At 40.9% G+C, this 12,256-nt stretch overlaps 1 protein-coding gene across 2 annotated transcripts; it reads right to left on the minus strand.

The window, feature by feature from the left end:
• Positions 1-921: 921 nt before the first annotated feature.
• Positions 922-6,260, minus strand: vgll2a (vestigial-like family member 2a). Of its 2 annotated transcripts, none has more exons than XM_014205145.3 (4): positions 5,888-6,260; positions 3,677-3,947; positions 2,455-2,931; positions 922-1,846 (listed from the first exon to the last, which is right to left on the minus strand). In XM_014205145.3, exons 1-4 carry the CDS (start codon positions 5,972-5,974, stop codon positions 1,806-1,808), a joined length of 876 nt encoding a protein of 291 aa, XP_014060620.1. In that variant the 5' UTR covers positions 5,975-6,260; the 3' UTR covers positions 922-1,805. The 2 variants fall into 2 exon arrangements, with proteins under 2 accessions (XP_014060620.1, XP_014060619.1); XM_014205144.3 differs by having other exon boundaries at positions 922-1,990.
• Between the last annotated feature and the right edge of the window lie 5,996 nt (positions 6,261-12,256).

The following is a 12,256-nucleotide window of genomic DNA, read 5'->3' on the forward strand; positions in this document are numbered from 1 at the left end:
GGCCTGTTTGTATGTAGCCTTTTGTATGTCTTCAAGGACAAAAGGTATGTCCATGGAGAAAATAGAGACGGTGTTGAATATAGTGAAAGAAATATCCCTGGCCTCTTACATTTGAACATTTGAGTCATTTAGAGGATGCTCTTATTCAGAGTGACGTACAGTTAGAGCATTCATCTTAAGATAGCTAGGTGGGACAACCACATATCACAATCACAGTAAGTCCATTTTTCCTTAATAAAGTAGCTCTTCAAGAACATCTTAGTTGAATGTTCTTGAATAGTATTCTTCCAGACAAGGTCAAATTCTATTCTGTACAAATACTTCATAGACTTTTGCTGGTGTTCGGTATTGAATGCCCTTTAGAAATATGTCTTTACATTGACAAGTTGAAGCATCAGCATTCAGTATCTACAAGAGAATGATTTAAGATTAATGCAAACCCCAGTACACTGATAATGCATTAGTGTAAGGTAAAAATTGAACACCTAAAGGAAAAGTTCACCCCAAAACTATCTTTTGGTATTTGTTTCATTAGTCCATTGTTGTCATATGATGCAAAACACAGCATCACATGATGCAATTTGCATCATAGGGGATGATTTCTGTATTTTGAAGGTTACATATCTTGAGAACTTGATTGCTGACAAGCAAAACATTTTTGTCAACAATGGACTAATGAAACAAATAACGAAAGATTGTTTTGGGGTGGAATTTTCCTTTAAGTTGTGCTTGCAGATGGCTGAACGATATCTATTTTGTATACATTATATAATTGAAGAAATGAACCAGAACAATAGGCTGACTCACATCATCAAACAGGATAGTTTTCAAATGGACTGTCTATGAAATGGTGTATTCTATAGATTACGCATTTTATCTACCGTATACATGTTTGCCTAAATAATCAGTTCAGCGTGAGCACAGAGTCTAAAGTTGAGTTTTAATCACATTGTCCCATTGCTTTATAATTACAGGCTGAGGCAGACAACACATTGACATTACATTACAACTGTATCAACAAAAAATACTTTAAAAGGTCAATATATTAATATGTTCACAATACAATATACCATGGATAATGACTGTTTGACTTTGACTTTGCTTTATACCTGGGATGACTGAAAAACAATGAGGAATAAGTACATAAAGATCACATATACTGTAGCACTGCCCCGATATGGCACACAGACATACATAGCACAGTTGTGTGTGTCCACTTCTGCTACCTCCTGTCCACCCCGCAGCTCAAAATCACCAGTCAAACCAGTTGTTCCCTATGGGTCGGGGTCCAGATTTGACAAAATGCTCAATTTATGAAGTCCAGAGCCCCTGGTCAAACACTGTGCAGTGACACTACGATTGTGTGTGTCCGTTGAGTACTGAAACAGTTGTCGTTGACAGCTGCTGGGGAGCAAGAAAGAGTCAAATGGCTTCAAATAGCCGCTGCTCACTTCAGTCATGTTAGAGAATACTCCTCTCTCTTGCTCCTCTCCTTTCATGGATTTTTAAAAAACACAATAGCAAATAGTGTTTTTCCAGTCTTCGAGTATGCTCTCGTCAAATCTATTTTTTTACGTTCCAGTTTCACTCTTTTTTTCTTTTTCAACAAGTGTCCTCTTTGGAGGAAAGTGTCCAGTCTTGGCCAGATAACATTTGTCAGTCACACCACTGAGCATTTCTGGCAAGCTGTCCAGCAAGTCCTGCATGGTTTTTCCCTCCTTTCTCTTAAGTAGGAGAGACTGAGTTTTAGATTCTCTCCCTTGTCCACTGCATTTCCAGCAGAGAGTATCCACAATGGAGTAATTTCAGCTGAGGATGTTTCCGCCACTGAAGGTGTAGCATCGAGCTGCAAGTGAGATTAGAATCTGTTACAGAAAATGTCTGTCAATATCATACAGTGCAGAAAAACACAGAGGCCAGCTCAGGCCTGGAAGGGCAGCAGAGCTTTAAAACCAGTACAAGTCCTTGCTCTTATCCTGGGCCTGCAGACCTGAGAGGAGAGGAAAGAGAGAAAAAAGAGAGAAAAGAAAAGGGAGGGCAAGAGAAGGATTAGGAAGAGGGAGACCAAATGGCTTATATGTAGAAGCAGGAAGCCCTTAAGCAGAAAAGTGTAAAAGCATATTGCCTCCCAGGAGAAAGAGGAGACAGAGAACTCAACCTGTTAAACCCATAAATACATTGTCTTTCTTAGTGTTGGAGAGTGGCCTTGACAAGACAACTGTTTCCCCCGGGGAGAACAAAACCCTGCATAATGTTATGAATGTAAGCATAACCCCGGTGTAAGGCATCACACCGTTTCTTAACTTTTGCATGAAATGAATTGTAGAGCGTACAATAGTAGTCATGAAATGAAATCATGCAGGCTATTCTGAAGTGCACTTGGAACAGCTAGTCCTTTATGAAGAGTTAACACTGCATGTTGTGTGCTGTTGTTGTTATCGCTGTTGTTGTTACCTGCATCCACATTGAGGCCGATGCTCTGGCTGATGTCTGCCCCTGCCCCTGTGAACGCCCCAGTCCAGGCCGAGCTGGCTGACTCACTCTTCCCAATGTCACACGGTGAGGCACTGGGTCCGGGGACAGTGGATGGAGGGAGCCGGTGCGGCCGGACAGAGGGCACCAGCAGAGAACTGTAGCGGGGGTCAAAGTGCGTGCCGTAGACTTCGTGCATGCTGGGTCGAGGGTAGGGGGAGCCCTGGGTGCCGATGGCCCCGCCGAGTGAGTAAGAGTGGTGGTGGTGGTGTGAGTGGTGCCAGGGCTCTGGGGTGGCCTGGTGGAGGTGGCCGTGTAGGGAGGCAGAGGAGTAGGGGTCCCCAGGGAAGGGTATCTCTGAGTAGGAGGATCCTAAGGCACTGCTCAGGGACGAGGGCTGGTATGCACTGTTCCAGAAGGACGGGGGGAAACTCCTCTGGCTCATCGGGAATAATCCATCTGGGAATCCACAGACACATTGAAATGCTCAGTCACAGATCAATTAAGTGGTAAAGACTATGAATGTATCTGTGGGTGAGGATCAATAAGCCAGTTCTGAGAATATGGCAAAAAAAAACGACTATGATCATTCAATTATTTTGAAAGGTTGAAATAAAGGAAAACTTTATGAGAAAAAGATGCATGGATAAATATTGTTTTCAGTTATTCCTGATGGTTGATCAAAATTGGAGAATGGTTGGCTATATAATATTGGTAGTATAATTACATTTTAAATTAATTGATTAAGGGAGTAATGTGCAACAGAACAAATTATAGCCTACCAAACCCTCACTACAAATTCCCCTACAATATAGTGAATAAGTCTGAGCCCTACATTCCACAGAACAGCATGTTAGTATTTTCAACTGCCTTTCCATCAATATTGTTTTACTTTGTGATTCCGTTGCGATTTTGATCCAACACAAATGAGAGTGAATGACTACAAACTGAAACTGAAACTATGGGAGCAAAACAGGGGATTCATTGATTTGTTCCAAAAATCCAGTTTAAAAGGAAGTGTATTTGAGTAAGATGTGAACACAATAATATACCAAAAAACTAAAAACCCACTTGCATTCAAGACATACATGCCATCCTTTATAGTCTATAAGCCTAAAAACAGTAATTGTGATTAAATGAAACCTCGTGGACAGGTGTTTGGTGCGGTTCTGTGATCCTCTCCATGAGGTGGATGTAGGCCTACCTCGTGCGGACTTGTTGCTGGCCGACCCGTGGACGTAGCTGGTTGGCTGGCTGAGGGCCCGGCTGAAGTGCTCGTCCACCACGGAGCTGATGTCCCCGTGGAAGTAGGTGAAGAGCACGCATCGCGAGTTCAGGTACTCGGCCTCCGGAGGGTGATCCTTCTCGCGCGCGCAGTCTTCCTCCTTTATCGTCGGCCCAGGGAGATTTGAGAACGAGCTGCCCCCACTGATGCTATCTTGCGCTTCTTGCATTTTGGAATAAAATGCTAATTTCTGAAACATTCGATAAAAAAACGTCAGAATTGAATAGCCTTGACATGCACTTGATATGAATTCCTATCAAGGCATCAAGTTAACAATTATCAACTTGAATTTCACCTGCACATAATCATTTGGTGGGTCACGGCCAGGCATTCCCAAAGGCTATCCTGGAGAAATTAGGGTTAAGTACCTTGCTCAAGGGCACATCGACAGATTTTTCAACTTGTCGGCTCAGGGATTCGAGCAAGAGACCTTTCGGTTATTGGCCAACGCTCTAAACGCTAGGCTACCTGCCGTCCATTTGGGTGAAACCAAGGTGTGACATTTCTGCGCGTTTCATGATCGTCCAACAGTTGTGCATTAGCGTTATATTGTGGCATCTGTGCGCTTTTTAGGCTATATTCAAAATGGCAGGTACTTAATAAGTTTATTATCCTCTCCTCATTCATAGGCCTACTCAAGGGGAGGCAGTTGTTGGATTCAGGAAACTAGCTATTCAATTTAAACCCGTGAGCATATCTGTTCATTTCTTAATTATGAACCTTCAAATCAAATCAATTTGTATTTGTCACATACAACACGTTAAGACTTCAGAGCGAAATGCTTACTTACGAGCCCTTTCCCAACATTGCAGAGTTAAAAAGTAAGAACAGTTAGATGTATTTTTTTTAAATGAAATAGTAACACAATTAAACAACAATAACGGGACTATATACAATGAGTATGTCAGCGGTAGTTGAGGTAATTGAGGTAATATGTACATGTAGGTAGGGGTAAAAGTGACTTAGGCAATCAGGATAGATAATAAACAGAGTAGCACAACCATATGTGAGCTTTGGAGAGTTTCGAAGTGAATCCCAGTATTCCCTTTTCTCTCTGCGTACTACATTTAAAGAAGACGTTCGCACTATTTGACATTTGAAAACCAGCTCTCTGTGCAAACAAAGATCTGAATTTGTATATTGACTGTGAGAGGTTTTAAGAAAGTGGCACAGCTTTAAGAGGGCCTTAGCACCAATGCACGTCTGGAAACCGAATATCCCAAACGCCTTACAGGTTCCTGTGCATGCACAAGCAGCATTAACTTAATTTACAGATATGTATCACAGGACGTGCGCCAACGAAATCGTTACCAGAGCACTAATTACATTTTATGAAAAAAAAGTGGACACGTCCAGACAAAATAATTATTATGAATGTAAAAAGTCCTAAATTCCAGCCTACAGATGAAAACAATAAAATAATAATAATAGTACTTGACGAATGGTTAATAAAAGTTGCGAACATAGCCTAAGCCTAAACTCTATTAATGACCCATAAGTATTTTGTATTGATTGGTTAATAAAGTTAATAAAGGCCTTGGCCTTTTCAATCTACATATTTCAATAGGCCTATCTAACCCATAACTTACACATTGCAAAATATCCTAATTGAAATAGCAATAGAAGACACAATCAAATTCAGTAGCCTAAACGGAAAAGTATGCAATAGCCTTAGCCTGAGTGATTCGATTTTGCAGGACAAGACGGAGGGAGAGCGATAGCCTAAGCAACTAAAACAAACAAACAACAACAACAACAACAACATATATATATATAATGTTATCAACTAAACATATTATCACGCAAATTAGGTATGCTTCTGAATAACAATACAAGGAGGAATGGCTATCATTATTCATTAAGGAACACCAATCAAAAGTAAGCATGTCAATAGGCTAATAAGTTCCTCTTAAATAGGTGTAACTGTAGATAAGGAGGACTATTGGTTCCACAATCGACTGAAGGCTGTCATGCAGAATCATTTTGAGAGTCGACAATGCCAAAATACAGCAAGCCTGGATAAATCAAATTATTTATAATAATGCGCAATTAAAGTTTTTCATCAAAGTCTGACAAAACTTTCCCTGAACCAAGTCTGCCAGTAGTTTAAACAACCCGTCAATAACGTACCTGGTGATGATATGGGCTATAAGCTGCGGCGAAATAAGGCTGAGGTGGTGGACCATACACTTGATACATAACATCCAAGCAGCTCATGGCGAAAAAAGCGAATTCTCACGGATAGTAACTTGACGGAATAAGCAAAATCTTCATTGGAGATTGTAGACGGGGAGAGGTTAAAGTAACTTGGAACGTTGGAGAGCGGAGTTTCTATCCCAATTGCGCTGCGCGTCCTGCCTTCGGTCTTTACGCACCGTCAGTGCGACAGGAGCGCGTGGCGGAAAAAGTAAAGACATTACACAGCCAGCCGTTTTGACGTGTCTCTGGACGAGCCTGCATCCGACCAATGAGGGAACAAAAGCACTTCACAACCAGGTGTATTTTGTCCAAAGTCTGCAATAAACCTTTCATTACTACCATGAGCTGCGTGATGCTAAATTAAGAACAATGGAGCCCTGCCAGATAGGTCACTTGTAGTCTAATGTCATCCTGATATCAACTGTTACCTGTACTTCATTCCTTTGATATGCACCTGCATGTTACCTGTATATAATCTTTATTACAGACCAATATGTTCATTTCATACGTTATGTTTAATTTGGAGTCCAAGTACATTGTCCACATTTTGGTAAATAACATGCACTTGATGTCAATAATTTCGAAACCTAAACCTTTTAAAAAAGTACATTTTCGAATACTTTTACAGTTTGATAGGTCCTGGATAGGAAACCTTGATGCATCAAGCTTCATGGGTCTGTGGTATGCTGTATAGGCCTATTAATAACATTATTTTATGTCCTTTGCAATGGAGGCTTTAAAGATAATCCCTCAGTGTATATCAGGACATGCATCCTGTACAACATCAGTATACTGTAGTCAATTGGGACAGTAAATTGATTCACCCAAATTCCACCCACGAGTACAATAAGACTCTGAGATGTCAATATAAGGAATGTAGCATAATGATGTTTTGTAGTGTTAATGAATTATGTAAACAGATCAAATACAATAAGGAGAGGAATGCAGGACTCCAACCCCACACTGTGCCACAATCCCTAGGTGGCCTGTCAGATTCCAAGGTCAGAGGTCAAACAGTTTGGTCACAATTTGTGTCGGGGTCAGAGTGCATTACATAGTTTGAATGATAAGAATCAACAACCACCTGTTTCTCATCAAATATTGGGAGGTAGACATTTTTTTCTAACTTAAAGTGCAAAGGAACTCTATCCATTTCCACTGACAGTTATTGCCGGGCACATCCTTGATTTTACTAGGAATCTATCTGGAATGTTTGGTATTCCTGTCCTCTGTAAACGCTTGGTGGATTCAGGTTCCTTCAACCAGCTCTGGACAGAGAGATGGAGGAGGTCACACATTTATATCATTTCACAACAAACAATAATGGCACTGGAGTGAAGGCGCTAACATTATAGACATGCTGCTCTAGTCTAATGTGAGACAGGTAATGACAATTCATATGCAAATACTCTCTCTGCTTTCACGGTCATTGTGGCGTGGACAAATGTTTTCCCACCCTAATTATTTATTTAACCTTTTCAACAATTGAAAAGACACTAACCTATTTAAAAATATCCTACAAAATTGTCTGATGCTGGACAAATCCCATAAAGGAAATCCAAGGTAAAGATGATTCTAGCTCTTTGATGGCTAGTTGGATAAGAGATCGTCTTTGCACCCAATTATCCGTGTTGGCTGTGGCAGAAATATGATCATGGGGGAAACCCAGCCCTGTGCTGTGACAGAGAGAACCAGGCCCCTTACACATCAGCCCTCTTTAACACACAATTAACAGCTCGGCTCTGATTTCAGATGAAATCTGTCTCCCAGCATCACTGCACGGTTGGAAGTAACACTGGTCACAGTGGTGGAATGAATGCATGCAACACATGCTGACTTTACGCCTCGTTCAGACCTGCAGCGTCATTGCGTTTTGGTAAACCAGAAATACATTAATTTCCAATGGAATGCTGTGTTTGCCTTGCAGCAGTGCGTTCTGTGTGGTGCATACGTTCGATTTATCCAATGCATAAAATTCTATGCTGCATAGACTTGACCGAAATAGTAGCAAAAGGTGAATGTTGAACTTTTGTTGCACACATATCCACACATTTTTTGGGATTACATCATGAAACAAGTTTGATTGCAGAATTTATTACTCAGCGTTGATGCAATGACACTGTCTGTCTGATCGAGGCATTATCTTCCTGTTTTGTCTACAGTCTACTTAGCATTGTCTCAGGTCTACAAACAAAGTACTCTACTTTTTTAGAAGGGCTGATTATTCCAGCACTTATTTAACTTATTCATACACTCATCATCTTTGTTGGTATCATAGTCATCATCATCTTCATCAATATTTCAAATCTTTAACAGTTCACCAATTTTATTAAATTCAAATGTCCTCGCTGGATTTTGTGAGAGGCCTATAATTAAGCAATAACGCACAACGCAACACAGAGTGCCTGGATACATCCCTTAGCCGTGGTATAATGACAAGGCCGACCACCGACCCCTGAGGTGCCTTATTGCTATTATAAACTAGTTACCAACGTAATTAGAGCAGTAAAAATAAATGTTTTGTCATACCCGTGGTATATGGTCTGATATACCACGGCTGTCAGCCAGTCAGAATTCAGGGCTCGAACCACCCACTTTATAATGTAATTTTTTGTGAGCTAAATAATTGACTTGACAATTCACTGGTGGTAGTGAAATGGTCAGTAAAAACAGACAGGCATACTGTAAAGGGATGCTGCGTGAAAAGGGAACATCAATTTCTTTGACCATGTCACAACTTCCGCCGAAGTCGGCTCCTCTCCTTGTTCGGGCGGCTTTCAGCGGTCGACGTCACCGGCTTTCTAGCCATCGCCGCTCCATTTTTCATTTATCCATTTGTTTTGTCTTGTTCCCTGCACACCTGGTTTTCATTCCCCAATCACACTACATGTATGTATTCCTCTGTTCCCCCTCATGTCTTTGTGTGTGGTTGTTTCGTGTTACGTGTCATTTTTGACATGCTGTTTCTGGTGTGCGTTTATTCCGTGTTTTATATCACGAGGTATGTTTATTTGTTTGTACTTTATTATTGTGACTGTTTGCACGTTTTTGCACTTTGGCATATTGGATGGAGGTTTCGACGCAGTGGCGTCCGTCTGTTGGTTTCTCCTGCCTAAATAAAGTGTGCGCCTGTTCACAACTCTCTGCTCTCCTGCACCTGACTCCGCTCCCAGTACGCACACCATTGACAGACCATGATAAATGTATCTCCTTTCCTGTGCATTATACTCACTCAGAGCTCAGCGCAACCACACCTGTCAGTCAGATAACATTACCATTTGCAATAACTCTCCATTTCTGATGTAACAGCTCAGAAACAATGAGGTGGTTTTAGTCAGTGTAACTCGACATGGTTTCTATTTCAACACAAATCGTTTTAAGACAAGAAACGGAAGGTGAGTGTAAACACCAGGCTAATAGGAGCTAACTCGCCAAGACAACAGCACATTCAACACATCTAATGGTGGTAGAGAGGGGGTGGAAAGGAGGGGAGGTAGAGTGCACTTCACAGACTGCTTTTATTTCTTGTTGTGTTCAACACGGGAGCTGCCTAGACCAAGACTCAAGTCTAAAATCATTATTTGGTCCCCTGATGGAGAGGGATCCTTGGCCCTGGCCTTCCATTTAGGCTGTAGGTAATCTGCCTGGGTCCTCCCAAGGCTACTGCCAGGAGGGGTGAGGGTGAGGGGATGAAAGGGGTGGCACACAAAGGCATTACCAGAGCAAGCCTGAAGTGAGGAGGAACACAAACATGCTTAACGTAGTAGCTGAATGAGGGTGGGGTAGGAGGCGTTCTGCAAAATTATGACTGAATATATTAGTAGGATATGCTTTTTCAGGTGTTTGCAGTGTTAACCTAATGTTCAGTGTGTCCAATGTTTTAGTCCCAGCAATTAAACATTCATTATGAATTAAAAAGTATTATTATCACTATCTAGCTATTTCAGGAGCTCTACAAAAACATTCTTATACTTACAAATCAATTAAAGTGTGAACTCCTCCTCAAACTGCTAATATAGCTATTTTCATATTTTACAACTGACTCCTTAAACCGAATGAAGATGAAGGTCATTGGTGACAAACCCCTGTCATGACATGACTTCCATGTTGTCTATGAGGAATGATCATTGATCATCATTGAGTTTGTGGTCTTCTGTTGGTGTGAACCCCTGCACACCATGTGGCTACAGCAACAGTTTTAGAGGTGGGAGTTCCAGTGTGAAATGTGAAACAGAGAGTGTCTGTTTCAGGAGGGATATTGTGACACCTGTCCCAGCCACACAGCCATACAAGGCCCAGCAGCGCAAGAGCATAGAACAGGCACAGATTCCTCCAGGAGGTCACTAAAACCAGAAGGTCATGCGCTCATTATGGGGGTGCTTAGAAAATTACACAAGGTTCAGGGGTCATAGGTCAAATCCTAGGTGGTATACCATGGCTCTTTTGTTTGAGCTAATGATCATTTAAAATGTAATGATCAAGAAGAAAAGAAACCCCACTGCCGTTTCTAATTACAGCACTTCATCTTCTAAACATGAGGCCTGCTACATCAGGGCCGGCAATATTATGACAATTAGGAAGCAGTGGGCCTGCAGTGTGTCTGATTGATTTGGCAGGGCTGTGACTATGTAGCACGACACGGCATAAGATAAGCGTGATATGCACAGTAGAGCCCCAGTAGCCCCTTCTCGTGGCAGAGACACCTGTTGCTAGTATTACTGCGATGAAGTCGTGGTTCGGCCTTGGGAGGAAATGTGGATATCCAAACACTCTTTAATAGTGGGAGCAGGGAGCATCAGCTGTGGAGCTTACATTCACACTGACTCCATTCATCCACCCATTCATTCCTTTGGACACGCCTGACATGAGTCTAATAGAATTTATTGAAAAACTACCAGGGGTGACTGAGCCAAGACAATGCAAGCTATGAGAGGAAACGGTATGGAAACAATGTTGATTCAACCAATGTGTGCCCAGTGGGTTGCATGTAAAAAAAAAATACAATGTTTTGTTAAAGGAATTGTAAATACAAAGTCCAAATAAATAAATATTTATCAAATAATAATTGTTATTTCATTAGACTTTCATCGGGGACTCGATTAAATCCGATCTGCTTTAGCATTGCATTTGTTTTGGTGGTGTGGTGTCTGAGGTGGAACTGAGTTAGAGCTGTCAAATCCACAAGCGGCTCCTTGCATTACCTTATCGCGGACATTATTCCATTGGACCACTTGATTTAATAATCCTACAAATCCCATGTAACCGCGTTAGAAGTAGGCAATTCTGAAAATGTTTCCTCATTTATGCTTTTCGACAGCAGAAATAAGGACGAGCTGGCTATGGTGGGCTATATTTTGTTTATGTTAATGGTTTTACATTTGAGAGTCATTAGTCTATTTCTATCATTGATAGGGCCTACACTTTCTATCACGATTTTGAATGCAGTAGGGATAATGAGGAGGGGAGTGGTTTGTGACACACAACAGGAGCCGCTCACTGATTTGTCAGCTCATACCTCAGTTACACCCCCAACACTGCCAAAACATCTGCTATGTGGATGTCAGCCAACGCGGGTTAATGTTCTATCTGATTGAATCGAGCCCTAGATTGCTAATTATTATTTTCAACTACATTTTTACAATCAACTAATCATAGAGAAACTACAATTTCACATTGGTCATTATGTAAAAATGTCCAAACAAGAAAACCCCTGTACTTCATTTCTTGAAGCCAAAAAGTACTTTCAGTGTTATTCAAACTTCCAAGAATTCAATTTAGAATTCAAAAGAAATTATTATCAAACCAGGAAAAGCAAGGCCAGCCATTTCAATTAATATTTGAATAACTGTTCTGGGCAGTGATGTTTGGTTCTCTGTGCAGAAGCTGAAAGGACCATGTCCATGGCTATCTAGCAGAAAACCTTGACAATACAGGGACTGTTTACTTACTGGTTTAGTGTTAAAATGGGTCTCTTATGTGAGGCATGATGACAATACGCCACCGTAGACACTGATTGAAAAATGCAATAGAGAAATATTTTTTATCCTAGATTCATATGATACGACTGATTCTCTATTTTAGAGAATACAATTTGTTCCATAACTCCATAACTGTTTCATAATGTAAAGCTGAAGGGCGTATTACTATTAAAGAGATAGTTCACCCAAATTACAAAAAATGAGCTACACAATCAATTTTAGATAATTTAGGAAGACATGATGCATGACAAATTGCTAATATAGGTACCATGACTTGCATTGAATTTGTGCCACAATTGCTAAAGTATTTGAAAAACTATAT

Source organism: Salmo salar, chromosome 06, assembly GCF_965601325.2.
Source record: "Salmo salar chromosome 06, fSalSal1, whole genome shotgun sequence".
Classification (NCBI taxonomy): Eukaryota; Metazoa; Chordata; class Actinopteri; order Salmoniformes; family Salmonidae; genus Salmo; species Salmo salar.

Coding starts and splice junctions, on each gene's coding strand:
- vgll2a (XM_014205144.3), bottom strand. CDS start 5,974: ATGAGCTGCTTGGATGTTATGTATCAAGTGTATGGTCCACCACCTCAG. Junction 2,932..3,676: donor CAGCAACAAGTCCGCACGAG/GTAGGCCTACAT, acceptor GTGGATTCCCAG/ATGGATTATTCCCGATGAGC. Junction 1,991..2,454: donor CGGCCTCAATGTGGATGCAG/GTAACAACAACA, acceptor CTCTCCTCTCAG/GTCTGCAGGCCCAGGATAAG.